Genomic DNA, 21,881 nt, shown 5'->3' on the forward strand with positions numbered 1-21,881 from the left:
TTGGTACATCCAGTCTGTCTTTAGTGACTGGTATAGAGCAAAGTACACAGACGTTATACCTCCCGGTCATCCTCTCGAACACGTACGAACTATTTCCTCGTCTCGTTGGATTGCCTGTAATTACCTCCTGTGAAGCTGTTAGACAACAGCTGCAACTTCGTTTGCTGAATCATGAACTGAGGCAGATGTACAAGCACTCTCGGTACGAAGATCATGCCCTTATTATGAGCAATAATATATATATATATATATATAGATAGATAGATAGATAGTCGGCTTATGTACAATACGTGAAAACAAATTACTTATTAACGCCACGGTAACTATTTAAAAGTGTAAGACATGAACGAGGAGAGAACGGAATGGTTTCGCCGGCTGCTACTGCCGCTGCTGCCTGGTGGATCCCTGGCCGTTTTGCGCCCCGTTGTCCCCTTCAATATGTCAGCCGAAATGAGTTTTCTTGTTTGTGTCCCACGCTCGAGCCGCGGCGTGCGCGGCGCTTTGCCTATAAAGAGCGCCTCTGAAGGAGAAGTTTCCGCAAAAGAGAATGCGACGCGCATCTCCGCCGCCCCGCTAGCGTTTTATTTGCGACCGGAGTGCAGCTCTAAGAGTTTCTCGCAATTCCGTCCTGCCCTCACTCCTCCATAGCGGTGCTGTGCCGGGCGCCTCTCTGCTAGCCTGGGGCGGTAAAGTCTCCATAGAAGCCGAAGCCGATAAATCCTTCTCCCTCCCCCTGTCACTCCTCTTCCTCCCCTCTTACCCCGTGCCACCGCGCCTGCCCGGTCTCCAGTGGAACAACACGTAGTGCCCAGTGGTTGCGAACAGAATACCTGTATACTGTGTCATCACTACACTAGCGACCCTTGCCTACTAATACGAGAAGAGAACGAAAAATTAACAATTCCAACGTTCCCCACGCAACTCCCATCCGCAGTAAAGTGACGCAGTAAGTATTCCAAACTTCGTATCAAGAACAACTGCCAGTATGAGGCACTTAGAACTAGGTGTATCCTCGGTATAGCGAGTCAGCTTACATCACTTAATAAACGCGCTACAGGTTGTATACCTATTAGCTTCCTTTCGTAGAATGCTGATGTAATAGTTCCATAATTAAAAATCGTACACAACCGTTCGCTCCTCGCTAGTTCCGTACCTAACGACTGAAAAGTTGCACAGGTCACGCCAGTACATCGGCAATCCAGTGAATTACAGACTCACATCACTGATGTCGATTTGCAGTAAGATTTTGTAACAAATAATCTGTTGGAACATTATCAGTTGCCTCGAAGAAAACAATCTACTGACACAAAATCAGAATGCACTTAAGAAACGTTATTCTTGTGAAACACGACTAGCTCTTTTTTTCATATGAAGTAATGAGTTCTGTCAATAGATGATCTCAGATTAATTCCTTATTTATAGATTTCCAGACAGCTTTTGACCCTGTTCCTCACAAATGGCTTGTAATCAAATTGCGTGCCTTTGGAGTACTGTCTCAGCTGTGCATTTCGATTCGTGGTTTCCCGTCAGATCACAGTCCGTAGCGACTGATGGAGAGTCATCGAATAAAACAGAAGTTGTATCTGGCATTCGCTAAGGAAGTGTTACACGCCTTCGTCTGTACTTAGCCCATATAAACGATTTAGCGGACAATCTGAGCAGCCCTCACGGTTTGTTTGGAGACGCTGCTATCGTTTAGCATCAAGTAAAGTCATTATAACCTCATAAACAATTTATGGTTGAAAAATGGCAATTGTCTCTACATGATAATGAGTGAGAGTCATCCGCATGAGTATGAAAAGGTATTCTTTTAAATTTTACGATAAATTACAGAAATTTAAGGAATGTAAAGTCAGCTAAGTACCTAGGGATTACAGTTATGAACAACTTACACTGGAAGCATCAAACAGAAAATGTAGGCGAAGGCAAACGAAAGGATGCGTTTTGTCGGCAGAACACGTAGAAAACGCAACAAATCTACTAAAGTGACTGCCTACATTATGCTCGTCCGTCCTCTTCCGAAATATTGCTGTGCGCTGTGAGAGAGTTACCAGAGAGAACTGACAGAGGACACCGAAAAACCTCAAAGATGGGCAGCTCGTTTTGTATTATCGCGAAGAATGGGGAGAGATAGTAATGGATATGATATACAAGTTAAGACGTCAGTCATTAAAATAAAGGCGTTTCTCGTTTTCACAAAATTTCAGCGACCGTTTTCTTGTCTCAGTGTAAAAGATATTTTGTTGACGTCCACCTACATAGAGAGAAATCAACGTCGTAATAAAATAAAGAGAAATCATAGCTCGCACAGAAAGATTTAAGTGTTCGTTTTTCCTAAGAACTATTCGATTTGGACGGTAGAGAGGTATGTGGATTATAATTTAAGTAGGAACCAGCCACAAGCATGGCTTGAAAAAGCTTCTGTAAGTAAAACCATTACTGATTTCCAATTTATTACAAATCTTTCTGAGGACAGCTTACAAAATTTCCTTGCTTTCCTGTTGGGCCTCGTTTTTTACTCGTTCGTTCACAGTTCGATGAACTTACGATAGATTATTTTCTTTTTCCACTTCCACAGAAAGAGTCATGAAGTGATCTTAATGATAATAGAACATGAAATGTGGAGAAAACTTAGGTGTCTTATATTTCTATGAGACAAATCCGTCATTTGTGTTATCGATTTTAATACATTTTTGCACATGCACTACATTGATAAGCGCCGGCCGCGCTGGCCGTGCGGTTGTGGCGCTGCAGTCCGGAACCGCGAGGCTGCTACGGTCGCAGGTTCGAATCCTGCCTCGGGCATGGGTGTGTGTGATGTCCTTAGGTTAGTTAGGTTTAACTAGTTCTACGTTCTAGGGGACTTATGACCTAAGATGTTGAGTCCCATAGTGCTCAGAGCCATTTGAACCATTGATAAGCCCAAACATTATGACCACTATCCACTGCGACGATGGATGCCTCCTGGTGGCGTTGCGGGCACGTAAAGCGGTAACAAAAGTATGTACGTTGAGTCGACACGGATGGAGGTTCACCCTAGCAATGATGTGGGCTGCAAACAGGGAAATACATTGAATAAACGTCTTTGAGAAAAGGCGGAATATTGTTACGCAGAAGCTGGAAACGGCTATCCCCAAAATGGCGAAGGAGGTCGAATGTTCACGTGCTACTGTCGTATCAACGGAAAGAGGTAGGAGGACAGTGAAACTACCATCAATTGCTAAATATGAAACTTCCTGGCAGATTAAAACTGTGTGCCCGACCAAGACTCGAACTCGGGACCTTTGCCTTTCGCGGGCAAGTTCTCTACCAACTGAGCTACCGAAGCACGACTCACGGCCGGTCCTCACAGCTTTACTTTAGTTCTGCAAGGTTCGCAGAAGAGCTTCTGTAAAGTTTGGAAGGTAGGAGACGAGATACTGGCAGAAGTAAAACTGTGAGGACCGGCCGTGAGTCGTGCTTCGGTAGCTCAGTTGGAAGAGCACTTGCCCGCGAAAGGCAAAGGTCCCGAGTTCGAGTCTCGGTCGGGCACACAGTTTTAATCTGCCAGGAAGTTTCATATCAGCGCACACTCCGCTGCAGAGTGAAAATCTCATTCTGGAATTGCTAAATAGTTGCATGTCCACGACTCTTCGTAGAACGTAGGTTTCGGAGACATGTCTTCTCTGTAAAGTAGTATAGAGAGTAATCTGTGGCATCTCAGCCAAAAGAGCACATGGCTGGTTCACGCACATGTGTTTCGGAGCACACTGTTCGTCGCTCGTGGAGCTCCGCAGCAGACCACCCCTACATGTTCACATGTTGACCTAACGACATCGTCAATTGCGATTGCACTGGGCACGCGACCATCGAGATTCGACCGAAATGTGTCGGCTCTTAAGGTGATTGACATTTTTGCTACACTAGGTCGATGGTTGTCTCCACAAACGCCGCCATCGAGGTGGACGGCGGCTCTAAACGTGCAGCACGCCACGAACGCAGGCTGATGGGAGCAGTATTATGCTTTTGGAGACATTCTTCTGAGCCTGCATGGGACCTGTGATAGTAATCGAAGACACACTGACAGCTGCGAACCACCTTCATCCCTTCACGCTTGATGTGTTCCCCGACGGCTGTGTCACCTCTCAGCAGTGTAACTGTCCGTGTCTCGAATAGATTGAGGAGCATTATAGTGAACTCAAGTTGATATCTCGGCGGCCAAATTCGTCTGATGTAAATCATATGGAACCCATCGGGGGTGCCATCACCGAGCACGCAACTCAGCGTCCGTTATTTACCGCGAATTACATAACCTGTGCGTATGTTTCTAATGCCACATACTTCCAAAAACCTACCAACAAACTGTCGGTTCTCTGATACGCACAGTCAGACGGAGAAAGAAGCCATTAAGTAAGTAGGTAGTCATTATGTTCTGGCTCATCAGTGTTTGTAAGTGTTCTTTAATCCTCTCAGAAATGCCTTAGCATACACCTTTCTATGGTTTATGGCAACACACACGCTCAAAATTAAAAAAAAAAAAAAAAACGTGGCTCAGCTTCATATCGATTCAAGGAAAAAGAAACATCTGCTTTTATGATGTTTAGTAAAGTTCTTTACTACTTGTTTGTAGGGTCTTAGGTGCTTGTCACTTTCATACCTGAGGGAGTAGCGGAGAATTTTCTGTGGCGTTGTTAATTATGCAATGCGTTTAAGTTATTTCTGTAGTGATTGTGGCACCAAAATATAAAAATTCACCTGCGACTCAGTTCCGGTCCAGAACACAGTCAAGCCTATGACAAATGATCACAGTGTAAGATGACCACAAAAAAAAAAGTGTTCAAATGGCTCTGAGAACTATGGGACTTAACTCCTGAGGTCATCAGTCCCCTAGAACATAGAACTACTTAAACATAACTAACCAAGGACATCACACACATTCATGCCCGAGGCAGGATTCGAACCTGCGACCGTAGGGGTCACGCGGTTCCATACTGTAGTGCCTAGAACCGCTCGGCCACCTCGGCCGGCAGGTGACCACAGAAAAACTCTTCTCATGTATGAGTGGACTAATGCCGCGCAGAACCGCGCAGAAGGTGTTTACTGAGGCTGACTCGTGTTTTCGCTTTGGCCTGTTGCAGATCTTCCCCGACCTGTACCACTTCCAGCACAACTCCGTGGTGAAGCGTTCGGCCGAGCCCAATCTGGAGCATCACAACAACCTGCTGGGCGAGCGGGAGGTGAGTAAAATACCACGACAGTTGATTCCTCTCCCTGACTTACGTGTTCTATGTCATTCATATGAAGACGCCCGTAATGAGTTTCACAGCAGCTTGCCTTGCAGATGGATTATGCGTTAAGGTTGACTCTTGTGAAGAGCATTCGTAATTGAAGGATTTTCCGAAAGAAAGGCTCATAGGACATAATTGTTATTTGAGGCAGGACAGTTTAAATACTTACTTTTAATATATTTGAATATCAACCTGATTCTAGTACACAAGTATATTTTAACAAGCTGTGCGCCACTGTTAAGTAAATCTTCCCTTAATGCTACAGGTTTCAGCGTATGTTTTTAATGCGTAAATTTGGAAATTTGTAGTAAGGGCTTATGGGACCAAACTGCTGAGGTCATCGGTCCCTAAGCTTACACATTACATAATGTAACTTATACTAAGGACAACACACACGCACACACACACACACACACACACACACACACACACACACACACACACACACACACTCAGAGAGAGATGCCCGAGGGAGTACCCGAGCCTCCGACGGGGGGGTTCTGATAACATTTGGAGGTCCTTTTCCCATAAATCGGTTTCAGTAGTTTTTAATAAGCAAACATGCCTTTCATAATGTTACTTTAACTCCTAGAAAACATTAATACATAAAAGTAATATTACTGTTAATAATACCTACGATCAGGAAACCCTCAGAAAGGTAGAAAAGTAAATTAACAGAAAGTAAACCGATTCCAAAATACAACTAACCAAATAAAATACCATTGTTTTGTCATGTGGTCCATAATTTATTATGGGCAATTTCTCTGGTATAGTTTCTGGTTACTGTAGGACCTTTCATTTCTCTTGTTCTTCAAGCTTACGTATTTTATTATCACGAACTGCATCATCCACGTACTTAAATAAATCTCTAACATCCATTACTTTTTCTGGCTTCACTGTATTAAACGCCATTGCTAACAGTCTGAGGTTTTTCAATACACCATCACTGTGTCTCTGTTGTCAAAATCAGAATGACGTATATCGACCTATGTATGTTAGTCAGCCTTGTACTTTGTATTTAAGGACAAAGTACTTACGAATTTCAAATGCAGCTCCAGAAGATTCAGCTGAATCAGAAATGGTGTCGCACATCAAGGTAATACTGCCTTGGACTCCCGCATTGAGTTAATCAAATAAAACCGCCGTAGAATATTTAACAGAATCCGCAGACTAATTTTACAAATTTCACCGAAAAAGGGCACGTAGACCTAAGGATCCTTTTTACGGAAAATGCCTTAATTACAAGTACATTCAGTTTTAAAGCCCACCAACCTTCATCTGGTTGCAACTGTTCGCATGCACGTAAAAAAAAAAAAATACATTTGCAATGTGGACGACATGAGACAAAAAAGTCTGCCAGTCTTCAGAAGGCGAGGTATGCTGCGAACAGGAATAACGACTAATTTCCCTCTTTGGCTGCTGTAATGGCTTGAGTCCTTTTCCCCATTACGGATTTAAAAAGTGTGCTTTCATATCACCAAGAAATCACAGTACTTTGTCGGGGCATAAATGTATCGGATTGTATGTAACCTTTTGTCCTGTTATCATACAATAAGAAAATGTTTGGAGAAGCCTACCAAATAATGCGAAGCAAAGACGACTCTGCACAGTTTCTAGTATCTTTAGTTACAAAATAACGCACATTTCAGACGAAACTAGACATGTTGTTTAAAGATAGGGAGCCAATGGATAAAAAGTATGTATTTGCCGCCACGCGGTCTCTGTTGCATAATCAGTATGCAGGAAGATTAGGAAGGAAGATCAGGATTTGACGTCCTGACGACGATGAAATAACCAAAGACTGATGAAGTACAGAGAAGAAAACGGCCGTGCGCTTTTCAAAGGAACATTTCTTTCATCCGATCCAACCGATTTGGGTAAACAACGGGAAATGTAAACCTGTTGTTTGAACAAGGTTCTGAAACACCGTCCCACGTTTTACCAGTGTGCTATGAACTGGTGTCAGGAATGTGCTGTAGTTGTAACACGTAATTCCAATATAGAGCCATTAATATTAATGCGGTAGGAACAGAGGAGCATGCTAGTCACAGGAGCTTACAGATCGCCACAGGAACATACACATCATCACAGGAACTTGTAGTTCTTTATAGGAACACCTAGTTCTAATAAAACGTCAAAACAACTTGAAACCGTCACGGATACTTTTAGATCACCACAGTAATGAGAGATTGCCACAAGGCCTTCGAGCAGTATGTTTACTGTGTGTTGTAACAGGCTGTCCTGCCCAAAAGGCGAAAGGACCTGCAGACATAATATTTGCAATATGTGTCGTTCGAACTGTAAAATTTTGCCATGGATGGTTCAAATGGCTCTCAGCACTATGGGACTTAACTTCTGACGTCATCAGTCCCCTAGAACTCAGAACTACTTAAACCTAACTAACCTACGGACATCACACACATCCATGCCCGAGGCAGGATTCGAACCAGCGACCATAACGGTAACGCGCCTAGAACAGCACGGCCACTCCGGCCGGCAATTGCCATGGACAGAAATCAGCAATAGACCAGGTATCTCTAGTCTTATAGGTATCGTCTGGCTGCTACATAAATAATTTACACACAGAAAATTCTGAAGAAACTTTATGAATTCGTATCCGATAAACGTAATCACTAAATATCGTGCCAGTTTTTACCATAAAATCAAGCTTCAGACTGTACACTCCGCCGAAGGTGCTGACGAAGCAAAGTATTGTGTGTAATAAAGATTCAGAACCTACAACAGTCCAGTTCTAACTGAATTTTTGTATAGTGTCCTGATAGAGTCAAGTTCACGCGTTATGTTCTCTACAACCGCCATAATAATGTGCAGGAGTGATGGACAACCTATTTCGTAACGAGCGACGAGTTTGAATCATCTTCGTAACTGGAGTTACGTAACCTACGGCGGTGCGCCAGCCACCATCGGTTTTGATGCCCGTCTAGTGCCTAGTTGTCGGACAGATAGTGCGATCATTTGCTTCTAAGAACTGCACCTTCGTCGCGGTAGTGAGCAAAAAGGAAAGACTCGTACGTACGGAGAACATTCTGGGAAGCTGTAGAATTGGTATAAAGACGACGCTAGCCACATTCACATGCCGTCTGTTACTAGGGAATGTAAAGTGTTTGGACCGCTCTGCAGGTTGGTTCTAAGAAAGATGTGGACGGAGCTGAGCTGCACGCCGCTAGAGTGGCAAGTGACTAATTTAATGGTTTAGTGTACCGGATAAATTGAAATAACCACCATTATAGACAGACTAAACTGCCCTGTCACGTTGGGAACAACAGAGCTGGTACCAGTTTTTACTCTAAACGTCGCCTCAAGTCATCAGTCTAGGTTGACGCTGTCCTCCGCTTTGTCCTATACTGTGCTACTCTTTCTCAGTTCTATGAAGCTATTTCACCAAATATCTTCTCATGTAGTCTGCTTTTAAATTCCTAGTCCGCCTTGATACTGCCTCTCTCCACTTTCAGTTGCAGGTCAAGTATTCCTGGATACTGAACTGATCATCCACTTACGTGGACCTTCTCTTCTCCGCTCAAGTTCTTTCCTCACCTGCTCTTTTCAGTAGTTCTTGCTTTCGTATTTCATCGAACCAGTTAATTTTTAACATTAAACGAGGGCACCTAATTTCAAATTCTTAAAGTTTCTTGTTCTCTAGATTTCACAATGGTCTGCTTTTCACGTTTCCATATCATTATCTCATATGATAGTGTTATTTTTTGGTATCAAGTTTTCTCTCTCTCAATCCATTTACTCCTGATGTCTCCCCTGCTTCGACCATCCCTTGTTGATGTAAGGGAACAGCTTCATTTCTTCCACTAGTACATCGTCAATAATTTTGATGTTATCCTTCTTTCTTCTGCTCCTCAGCTTCGTCTTCGCTTTGTTTATCTTAACCAATATTCAGCGGTAAATACGCTGGCAATTCTAATCAGTAAGTGGTTTATGTCTGCATTACATGCTTCCAGGAGTGTCCTTTTAGGAATCTTAGCGATGTACCCTCTTCAGTTTTATTGCGCTGCTGAAATGTTGTTTCGTTGCTTCCTGGACGTACAAGTGGGAGTAGCTTGTGCAATATTAATGTATGTATTGAAAGAATAACTGATGAATACATTCTGTTTTAGCGGAGATGTTCTGCAGCAGTCGGAAAACGTAATATCATCGTGTTTCTCAAACGCTCCAATGTAGTTACCGAGAGAAGTAGCTCTCAGTGAACCTGTCACGTGCAGAGAGAGAGAGAGAGAGAGAGAGAGAGAGAGAGAGAGAGAGAGAAGGCGCCACCAGAGCTCAACAACCCGCCACCCCATGGACCCCCGCCCCCCCCCCCCCCACATGAACGCGGCAAGGACTCCGCCTGCGTCCCGGATACTTCCACTGCTGTGAGCGGCTTCGCGTGGAACTCGTTACTGCACCGCGAAAACACACAGTGATTAATATCGTCGCTCTCGGAGGAACCGCAAGCCGAATATTTTTCAGCGTTAATATTTCCGAGATCTGCACGTTTTAATTAAATTTTTCTCTGCCGTTTTTTCTGTCTTCCTTGCCTTTTATTCGCGTTTCAGATTATTTTTCTCCTCGTGCTGTGCCGTCGTCGTTCTTCCCGAGATGGCTACTGGTGACAGAGATAAATGGATGGTCATCAGAAGTAGAGGTCTGCGGAAAAGGAAAGCTATTTTTATTCGCTCTTTCCTTCTCGCGCCGTAGCCTTTTCGTAATTCATACAATTCCACATTACCGCCACGGGTGACAATTTATGAGTACTTGCAGCGTACAAATTAATAAATTAACCGACTTTCAACCTTCCTAAACCAATATTGATCAATCAGAGTAAAAAGAGCTCACGATGAGGGCTTAGATATATTCTTCACTTTAAATTTCCACGAGCGTCTAAGTCAAGTTAAATTACTTGACAAACGCGGCGTTGCCAGGGATTTCATTTTGCCAAATTTCTATTAGAAGCGAAAAAAAATGAACTGTGTAATGAAGAACTGAAAACATTTCATTTCCATATCTTTGTGAAAACACCTTTGAATGTGGCATACAGTCGTACTGAGGAATAACTATTATGTACAAATGAGTAAGCATAGTATCGAAGAAATATGATCCCGAACAGTTTCTGTACGCTGAGCCCAACTGGTTCGCGTGTCTACAACGCAATTTTGTAAAAGTCTCTTTGACAACTCCATTTCATAGCTCTGTAGACGGCTGTCGTTTACGCCTACAGCCTACAGACATTTGTGCATCGCAGTTGAAAGTTGTCAAAAGAGCTGCCAGCTGTCAAGGATTTCCTAAAGCTGACTCGACTGTGGGAGTGTCTTAGTAGTAAAGAATAAATGCGTTAAAACTACACGCATGATGCGCCACGTATCTCAGTGTTTATGACGTCATAGCTTCTGAAATATGTGTGGTACCGAAGTGCAGTTCTGTAGGTGCGTTTAAAGGCATACTTGGATATTGACTACGAAATTTATTTGAACGCATTTAGTAGTACAGAAGTAATATACTTAAATGTCATGTATGATGCGGCAGTGTCTCATACATCACATTGTTTATGACGACATGTCTTCTGAATGAACCTATGATAGCTACGTGCTTTTCATGCTTTTAACCCCCAAAATGATTCTTGCCTGACAATAAGATATATGTGTACCAAGTTTGGTTTAAATCGGTCCATTGATTTAGGAGGAGCGCGCGCGCGCGCCACACACACACACACACACACACACACACACACACACACACACACACACACACACACACTTTTTATAATACGTGTGGATATCCAAACTAACGTACATTTAAGGTTGAACGACCATGTGAAACTAATCGTAGAAGACGCAGTTACCAAACTGAGATACATTGAAGGAATCTTCAGGAAATGTACTCTAACCAGATGGCTTACGAAATCCTAGTTGGACCGATACCTGAACGTGTCTCCGAGTCTCTGACCCTTACCAAATTGGGTCGATAGATGTAACAGACTGCATCCAAAGAGGTGCAGCGTGACTCGTCCCGCGTTCGTGTCTGAGCGCAAAAGCGTTCCTAACCTGCCCATCAAACTGCACTGGCAGATGCTACAAGAGAGGCGTCGCGTTTGAGATGTACTTACTTCACTGTTAAGATTCCAAGAGCGAACACTATTAGAAGAATACACCGATCGGTACGCAAGTGACCGCATGGACTACCTAATATGTTCCAAAATGCCGCGCATAAAACCGGAATTTTTCGGCGTTCGTACCATGGGTTTTATGGTGGTATTTAGGCAAGGTCAAGTGTTTTGGATAAACCTTGGGCTAGGGACCATTGGTATAACCAACAGACGGATCGTCTTACTCTAACTGTCCTACATTACAGGTTCAGGATTTGAATATTGCACACTTCCTCCAGCTTAGGCAATTGGAGTAAATCGGTTGGTTCTTTTTTAATTTGATGGTGTCTAAGGTTCGCATTAAGAGGCTTGTGGAGGCATCATTTAGTTCATAGGTAGTTCCTGAGAAAACTCGAAAGTCGTGTTTTTTGGGTAACAAAACAAGCCCCAATTTTTATAATACGTTCCTAAGATCCCGTTGTTGAATAGCCTTGAAAATTTTCTTGATCCCTCTATCTGTTTCCAAGATACAGAGGTTCAAAGTTACCCTACACGTATTCGTAAAATGCTCTCGTGAAATCCGGTTTGATGGAAAACGGAGATTTAAAGTGTCGCAGCATGGAGGAATATGCTACAAAGCGTCTCCGTTATCAGCAGAAAGGCTTTGGATACACAATGCTTTTGTAGCACTGAAGCACATGGAAAGGTTTTGTGCACATGAAATCCGATCTGAGGTGTAGAATTATACGGTTTTGCATTACTTCAATTCCACATAAGTAAACTATGAAAATTTTACTGATTAATAAAGTCCTTTTCATATGCATGACATTCCCTGCTGTGGCATGGAAAGGAGCAGCTGAAAAATCCACATGTGGAGCCCAAAAAAGGAGAGTACGCTCCTGTTTATTAAAAGACTCTTCTGAAAAATTAGAAGTAGGTGCCTCATTCTACTTTCCTCAGAACGTGTAAAAATTTCCCAAAAATATTGGCATGGGAAAATGTTCGCTCTTTTTTATGCTGAGATAGGAAAATTACTAAGTACTAGGATATAGTGGACAGTGGTTGTGGTATAGAAACACTGAAGGAGACGATGGCAGTGTAGAGAAAGAAAGGAACATAGTTGCCAGTCACAGAAAGGTGCCAGCAAAATAGTGAAGGAAACAATGTCAATTGAAGAGGATAAAGAGAAGGAGAAAGTGAAAGTGGATGACACCCATTGAAAATGAGAGAGTCTATGACAATGCCAACGAGGAAGATAGAGATAGTGACAGTGAGAAGGGACAGCAGTTGTGGGAAGCAATGAATGAGATAGTAACAGAGAGCAAGAAGGAGGCAGTTACAGTGAGAGGATACAGCAGTAGTTGGACAGAACAAAGGAGACTGCGGCTGTGTTGGCCTGAGTTGGCCTGGAAGGGTGAGTGAGCGAGAATGGGCAAGTGGGAGTGGATGGGTATTCGCGACTTACGGCGATGGACAAGTAGGTGTAAGCAAGCTACACTAAGGCGAGGTCGTGGGAGTGAGATATGAGTTGCATGTTAAAAATTGTTGGAAAAATGTTAAAGGTGCTGAGGCAGCTGGTATCCAATTCGCAGTCAGAATCTTTTAATTAACAGGAGCATATGTGCCTCTTTTGTGCTCCGACCGGAGCATTTTTCCGTTGTTATATTACTTCCTCCTATGTACAGGCTCTTTCAGATACGTTTCTCTCTCTAATGTACAAAATGGAACATTGGCCGTCCATTATGACGTATTGGTTTGTACTGGATAAATATTCATTGAGTCGATCAAATATTTGTGGAGACGCTCCGTGTCACCCTGTCTACACTCCTGGAAATGGAAAAAAGAACACATTGACACCGGTGTGTCAGACCCACCATACTTGCTCCGGACACTACGAGAGGGCTGTACAAGCAATGATCACACGCACGGCACAGCGGACACACCAGGAACCGCGGTGTTGGCCGTCGAATGGCGTTAGCTGCGCAGCATTTGTGCACCGCCGCCGTCAGTGTCAGCCAGTTTGCCGTGGCATACGGAGCTCCATCGCAGTCTTTAACACTGGTAGCACGCCGCGACAGCGTGGACGTGAACCGTATGTGCAGTTGACGGACTTTGAGCGAGGGCGTATAGTGGGCATGCGGGAGGCCGGGTGGACGTACCGCCGAATTGCTCAACACGTGGGGCGTGAGGTCTCCACAGTACATCGATGTTGTCGCCAGTGGTCGGCGGAAGGTGCACGTGCCCGTCGACCTGGGACCGGACCGCAGCGACGCACGGATGCACGCCAAGACCGTAGGATCCTACGCAGTGCCGTAGGGGACCGCACCGCCACTTCCCAGCAAATTAGGGACACTGTTGCTCCTGGGGTGTCGGCGAGGACCATTCGCAACCGTCTCCATGAAGCTGGGCTACGGTCCCGCACACCGTTAGGCCGTCTTCCGCTCACGCCCCAACATCGTGCAGCCCGCCTCCAGTGGTGTCGCGACAGGCGTGAATGGAGGGACGAATGGAGACGTGTCGTCTTCAGCGATGAGAGTCGCATCTGCCTTGGTGCCAATGATGGTCGTATGCGTGTTTGGCGCCGTGCAGGTGAGCGCCACAATCAGGACTGCATACGACCGAGGCACACAGGGCCAACTCCCGGCATCATGGTGTGGGGAGCGATCTCCTACACTGGCCGTACACCACTGGTGATCGTCGAGGGGACACTGAATAGTGCACGGTACATCCAAACCGTCATCGAACCCATCGTTCTACCATTCCTAGACCGGCAAGGGAACTTACTGTTCCAACAGGACAATGCACGTCCGCATGTATCCCGTGCCACCCAACGTGCTCTAGAAGGTGTAAGTCAACTACCCTGGCCAGCAAGATCTCCGGATCTGTCCCCCATTGAGCATGTTTGGGACCGGATGAAGCGTCGTCTCACGCGGTCTGCACGTCCAGCACGAACGCTGGTCCAACTGAGGCGCCAGGTGGAAATGGCATGGCAAGCCGTTCCACAGGACTACATCCAGCATCTATACGATCGTCTCCATGGGAGAATAGCAGCCTGCATTGCTGCGAAAGGTGGATATACACTGTACTAGTGCCGACATTGTGCATGCTCTGTTGCCTGTGTCTATGTGCCTGTGGTTCTGTCAGTGTGATCATGTGATGTATCTGACCCCAGGAATGTGTCAATAAAGTTTCCCCTTCCTGGGACAATGAATTCACGGTGTTCTTATTTCAATTTCCAGGAGTGTAGTTTAGCAGTCTACATTGTGGTACGATGTCGACAGTCTGGGGAGATGGAAGCTTGCTGCTCACTAGCAACTGCATTTTGCATTATGTCGTCGTGTGTGTGTGGTGTGGTGTGTGTGTGTGGTGTGTGTGTGTGTGTGTGTGTGTGTGTGTGTGTGTGTGTGTGTGTGTGTGTGTTAATAAGTGAAGTTGTGTTTCACACAAGTGGTTTTTGTGATACCTTGTCGATTCTTTGAGTTAGGCTTGTTTGCCTCCAGGAACGTCATGATTTTTGAGCTTAGAATGTCCACTAACATCCTTCAACCAACCGGCGTTAGCGATGATGGCCTGTAATTTCGAGCGTGCGATCTATTTATAAACAGTACTGGCATGTGCTGTTTTCCACTTAAACTTTACTATTCGGTGCGCCCCGATAAACATGAACTGGGTAAGCAGACAATTATGTGTATTAAAAAAAAGTAAAACCTTCAGACACTCCGTCAGAAGCTAACCTAAAATCGTCATATGTCATTGCATGTCATTTACATCTTATATTTCACTGTTGCATCAAAGGATAAAAATTCCGAGACTATAGATCAAGTTTTCCACATGAATTAACTGAGATTAACGAAATATATTCGTTTCGTTAGTATAGTTTCAGACGTGATATTATGTAGAACAGAAGAAAATACTACAGCACAACATTAGAATGCTCAAAAGTTGATGGCTTAAAGGGGACAGGAAGAAAGCTCTGTTTCGAAACTCTTTCACTTTCTAGCACAGAGTGCGCTACAGCGATTAAAAGTCTATGTCGGACCGAGATTCGGTTCGTAAACTTTGCTTTAGACGGGCATTTCTCTTACCCCATGGGTCTCCTGCATGCTAAGATGGAACGAGTGTGCTAGTCCAACGAGGTGCAGCACGTGGGAGAACTCAGATTTCTCGCCTGACAACAAATCTCACAGTTGTAATTGTTTCAACAGATCCTAGTCTACCCGCCAGGCTCGGCAGGTGGCAGTATGAGATTACACCTCACATCATAAAGCACATACGCCTGCTCACAGCATCGCACAGCAGCAGGTACTTAGCGACGATTAAATCTGGAACCATGTTTTTATGTCGTATGTATCCAGTTTGTAAAAGAAACACGCTTTTCTTTGTAACAAGGAACATTCTGTGGCAGAAAACTCTTCCAACGGAACGTGTCGTACATAAATGTTAGGACTCTACATTCATTTTCTTAAGTAGTCAGTGCAAAAACGAAGTTAGTATGGACACACTGTTCTGGGGGGATACCTGTTTCTCGAAGAAGGTGGAGACCACTGCTCTGACTCGCACATCAGTTCGTTGCGTATTTATTATCACAGCTTGGAAATATCGATACCGAATTATATTTGGACTGTCTAGAAGGAGGCTATGATGGGGAGGGGTCATGGGATGTTCGAATGATACGTCGGAGTGGTGTTGAAATGGGATATATGAATAGCGCATGATATTCGTGCCATATTAACGTCTCACATTCTATCCGCAGGACAATATTCGAGACGAAATTTTTCCCTCGATGCTTTACTCTTATTTAAGAACTGCACGTTTACATGAAGTGACACAGTCCTTTAAATACACAACCGAAAGCTTTAATGTATACTGCGGTGAGTATACAGGGTGAGTCACCTAACATCACCGCTGGATATATTTCGTAAACCACATCAAATACTGACGAATCGATTCCACAGACCGAACGTGAGGAGAGGGGCTAGAGTAATTGGTTAATACAAACCATAAAAAATGAACGGAAGTATGTTTTTTAACACAAACATACGTATTTTTAAATGGAACCTCGTTAGTTTTGTTAGCACATATGAACATATAAACAAATACGTAATCAGTGCCGTTTGTTGCATTGTAAAATGTTAATTACATCCGGAGATATTGTAAACTAAAGTTAACGCTTGAGTACCACTCCTCCGCTGATCGATCGTGTGTATCGGAGAGCACCGAATTACGTAGGAATCCAAAGGGAACGGTGATGGACCTTAGGTACAGAAGAGACTGGAACAGCACATTACGTCCACATGCTAACACCTTTTTATTGGTTTTTGTCACTGACGCACATGTACATTACCATGAGGAGTGAGGTACACGTACACACGTGGTTTCCGTTTTCAATTACGGAGTGGAATAGAGTGTGTCCCGACATGTCAGGCCAATAGATGTTCAATGTGGTGGCCATCATTTACTGCACACAATTGCAATCTCTAGCGTAGTGAATGTCGTACACGCCACAGTACATCTTGTGTAATGTCGCCGCAGGCTGCTACAATACGTTGTTTCATATCGTCTGGGGTTGAAGGCACATCACGGTACACATTCTCCTTTAACGTACCCCATAGAAAGAAGTCCAGAGGTGTAAGATCAGGAGAACGGGCTGGCCAATTTATGCGTCCTCCACGTCCTATGAAACGCCCGTCGAACATTCTGTCAAGGGTCAGCCTAGTGTTAATTGCGGAATGTGCAGGTGCACCATCATGCTGATGCCACATACGTCGACGCGTTTGCAGTGGGACATTTTCGAGCAACGTTGGCAGATCATTCTGTAGAAACGCGATGTATGTTGCAGCTGTTTGGGCCCCTGAAATGAAGTGAGGACCAATGAGGTGGTCGCCAGTGATTCCGCACCATACATTTACAGTCCACGGTCGCTGTCGCTCTACCTGTCTGAGCCAGCGAGGGTTGTCCACGGACCAGTAATGCATGTTCCGTAGATTCACTGCCCCGCGGTTTGTGAAACCCGATTCATCGGTAAACAGGTAGAACTGCAACGCATTCTCTGTTAATGCCCTTTGACAGAATTGCACTCGATGATTAAAATCATCACCATGTAATTGCTGATGTAGCGACACATCAAACGGGTGAAAGCGGTGACGATGCAGTATGCGCATGACACTACTTTGACTCAGTCCACCGGCTCTCGCAATGTCCCGTGTACTCATGTGTGGGTTCATGGCAGCTAACACACCAACTGCAACCACTTCTCCTGTGACGGGCCTGTTACGGACCCGTTTGCGTGCTACGACCATACCTGTTGCATACAGTTGGCGGTAGATGTTTTGCAATGTGCGGCACGTTGGATGCTCTCTGTCCGGGTACCGTTCTGCATACACCCTGCAGGCTTCAGCTGCATTTAGTCGACACTCGCCATAGATGAGTATCATCTCCGCCTTTTCAGAGTTCGAATACACCATGGTCACAGTTCCTACAACACTACATTATCACAGACGTCTGGTAACACGGTGTACTATAGTTGGTCTGCGTGCGGAGACGAATGGAGAATAACAATAGCAGCAAGCGCTACATGCGGACACTGCGACAGCTAGACCAAACCACAACAATGCACTACAGCCACACTCGTAAACACGGTCGTCATCGTAAACATGTCCCTGCAGATGCTGCTTGCTGACCGTGGCCCGTGTTTGTTACAACACGCAACTGAACGTCGGAGGTTTCAAGCGTCAACTTTAGGTTAGAATATCTCCGGATGTAATTAACATTTTACAATGCAACAAACGGCACTGATTACGTATTTGTTTATATGTTCAGATGTGCTAACAAAAATAACGTGGTTCCATTTAAAAAAACGCAGGTTTTTGTTAAAAATCATACTTCCGTGCATTTTTGGACCGTTTGTATTAAACAATTACACTAGCCCCTCTCCTCACGTTCGGTCTGTGGAATCGGTTCGTCAGTATTTGATGTGGTTTACGAAAATGGCTCTGAGCACTATGGGACTCAACTGCTGTGGTCATCAGTCCCCTAGAACTTAGAACTACTTAAACCTAACTAACCTAAGGACATCACACACACCCATGTCCGAGGCAGGATTCGAACCTGCGACTGCAGCAGCAGCGCGGCTCCGGACTGGAGCGCGTAGAACCGCACGGCCACCGCGGCCGGCGTTTACGAAATACAGGGTTATTCAAAAAGAATACCACAACTTCAGGAATTTAAAACTCTGCAACGACAAAAGGCAGAGCTAAGCACTATCTGTCAGCGAATTAAGGGAGCTATAAAGTTTCTTTTAGTTGCACATTTGTTCGCTTGAGGCGCTGTTGACTAGGCGTCAGCGTCAGTTGATGCTAAGATGGAGACCGCTCAACAGAAAGCTTTTTGTGTTATTGAGTACGGCAGAAGTGAATCGACGACAGTTGTTCAGCGTGCACTGAGAATCCGCGGGAAACAACTCAGTATGAACGTGACTCGCCTAAGGTGAACGTTTTCTGTGCCATTTCAGCCAATAAAGTTTTTGGTCCCTTTTTCTTCGAAGGTGCCACTGTAACTGGACTACAGTATCTGGAGATGTTAGAGAATTGGCTGTTCCCTCAGCTCGAACAAGAAGCACAACAATTCATATTTCAGCAGGATGGAGCGCCACCACATTGGCACTTATCTGTCCGTAACTACCTGAACGTCAACTAGCCGAGGCGATGGATCGGCCGCCAGGCAGCCCGTGACAGAGCACTTCATCACTGGCCTCCAAGAAGCCCTGATCTTACCCCCTGCGATTTTTTCTTATGGGGGTATGTTAAGGATATGGTGTTTCGGCCTCCTCTCCCAGCCACCATTGATGATTTGAAACGAGAAATAACAGCAGCTATCCAAACTGTTACGCCTGATATGCTACAGAGAGTGTGGAACGAGTTGGAGTATCGGGTTGATATTGCTCGAGTGTCTTGAGGGGGCCATATTGAACATCTCTGAACTTGTTTTTGAGTAAAAAAAAACCTTTTTAAATAATCTTTGTAATGATGTATAACAGAAGTTTATATTATGTTTCTATCATTAAATACACATTTTTAAAGTTGTGGTATTCTTTTTGAATCACCCTTATCCAACGGTAACGTTAGGTGACTCACCCTGTATATTGTCCCATTGGTTGCAAATACGCAGATAATTTACAACATCAGTAAACTACCAGACAAGATTTTTGCGTCGTAAAATAAAGATGCAAAGCTGCAGCATGAGTTGGTAGGTGCCGTCGAGTGTAGACGATAAGATTGGCAAGTTAGAACGTCGTTGGAAGTGAGACGAAATTCGTGGTCGATCTGAAGAGCTACATCCCGCGAAACACGCGGATACTGCAGCCAGTGTGACAGAACAAAGCGCCGCAGACTTTACGACAGGGATTTGCTGTCCCGGAGGCCGGCAGAGGCGCCTGCGACAGACGCCGCCGGGGGCAGCAGCGTCGGCCGCGATGCATTATTCAGGGGAGTATCCGCGCGCGCCGCTGCGACCGCCTCTAAGCGGCCATCTGCACCTCGTCTCGTCCCGCCGCGCCGCATCCTCCTATTGGCAAGTCAGCGGCGGATTGCCTGGCCGATAGCGTCTATCGGTACCTGGGGGCTACGGAGGCGGGGGACGCGATGTCATGCAGTACGTCTGGCTGCTGCCCGGAAGATCTCTGTGTAATTCATATAGAGCGTGTTCCGAAACTATTGGCTCAAATTACACTACTGGCCATGAAAATTGCTACACCACGAAGATGACATGCTACAGACGCGAAATTTAACCGAAATGAAGGAGATGTTGTGATATGCAACTTTTCAGAGCATTCACAAAAGTTTGGCGCCAGTGGCGACACCTACAACGTGCGGACATGAGGAAAGTTTCCAACCGATTTCTCATAGACAAACAGCAGTTGACCGGCGTTGCCTGGTGAAACGTTGTTGTGATGCCTCGTGTACCGAGGAGAAATGCGTACCATCACGTTTCCGACTTTGATAAAGGTCGGATTGTAGTCTATCGCGATTGCGGTTTATCGTATCGCGACATTGCTGCTCGCGTTGGTCGAAATCCAATGACTGTTAGCAGAATATGGAATCGGTGGCTTCAGGAGGGTAATACGCAACGCCGTGCTGGATCCCAACGGTGCCGGACGGAGTGGCCGAGCGGTTGTAGGCGCTACAGTCTGGAACCGCGCGACCGCTACGGTCGCAGGTTCGAATCCTGCCTCGGGCATGGATGTGCGTGATGTCTTTAGGTTAGTTAGGTTTTCAGTAGTTCTAAGTTCTAGGGGACTGATGACCTCAGAAGTTAAGTCCCATAGTGCTCAGAGCCATTTTGATCCCAACGGCCTCATATCACTAGCAATCGAGATGACAAGCATCTTATCCGCATGGCTGTAACGGATCGTGCAGCCACGTTTCGATCCCTGAGTCAACAGATCAGGACGTTTCCAAGACGATAACCATCTGCACGAGCAGTTCGACGACGTTTGCAGTAGCATGGACTGTCACCTCGGGGACCATGGCTGCGGTTACCCTTGGCGTTGCATCACAGACAGGTGCGCCTACGATGGTGTACTCAACGACGAACCTAGGTGCATGATAGTCGCATCCGTGTTCCGTGATATCGCGGTGAACGCCCATCGGAAGCGTGCATTTATCGCCATACTGGCGTATCACCCGGCGTGATGGTATGGGGTGCCATTGGTTACTCGTGTCGGGAACCTCTTGTTCGCATTTACGGCACTTTGAACAGTGGACGTTACATTTCAGATGTGTTACGACCCGTGGCTCTATATTCGATCCCTGCCGAAACCCTAAATTTCAGCAGGATAATGCACGACCGCATGGTGCGGGTCCTGTAAAGGCCTTTCTGGATACAGAAGATGTTCGACTGCTGCCCTGGCCAGCACATTTTCCACATCTCTCGCCAATTGAAAACGTCTGGTCAATGGTGGCCGAGCAACTGACTCGTCCCAATACACCAGTCACTACTCTTGATGAACTGTGGTATCGTGCCGAAGCTGCATGGGCAGCTGTACCTGTACACGCCATCCACGCTCTGAATCAATGCCCAGGCGTATCAAGGCCGTTATTACGGCCAGAGTTGGTTATTCTGGGTACTGATTTCTCAGGATCATGCACCCAAATTGCGTGAAAATGTAATCACATGTCAGTTCTAGTATGATATATTTGTCCAATGAATACCCGTTTATCATCCGCATTTCATCTTGGGGTAGCAATTTTAATGGCCAGTAGTGTAATATAGGAGGTACAGAATATCGAAAACAAATGTATTTAGTTATGGTACATCCTATGGTCCCCAACGGCAGTTTCTGCTGATAGGGATGATTTACACAGAAGGTAGTTTAACGTGCAAATTACGGAAGTGGGGTTCACAGGAACTGCTCGATTGCGCCACCATTGGCGTTTATGCACGCAATACGTCGTCGGACCTTTGACTGTCACGTCCATTCGAAGATTCCTGGTCAGTCCGCAATAATAGCAGTAGCGACGGCAATA

At 45.2% G+C, this 21,881-nt stretch overlaps 1 protein-coding gene across 1 annotated transcript in view; it reads left to right on the forward strand.

Annotated features, from left to right (window-relative positions):
- The first annotated feature begins 342 nt into the window (after positions 1–342).
- LOC126095397 (furin-like protease 1) overlaps positions 343–21,881 on the forward strand; it is a 256,503-nt gene continuing 234,964 nt past the window's right edge. The window contains exons 1-2 of the mRNA XM_049910198.1: positions 343–537; positions 5,118–5,216. Coding sequence (XP_049766155.1) covers positions 343–537; positions 5,118–5,216 — 294 coding nt within the window. The remainder of the gene's footprint in view (positions 538–5,117; positions 5,217–21,881) is intronic.

This window comes from Schistocerca cancellata, chromosome 8 (assembly GCF_023864275.1).
Source record: "Schistocerca cancellata isolate TAMUIC-IGC-003103 chromosome 8, iqSchCanc2.1, whole genome shotgun sequence".
Lineage (NCBI taxonomy): Eukaryota > Metazoa > Arthropoda > Insecta > Orthoptera > Acrididae > Schistocerca > Schistocerca cancellata.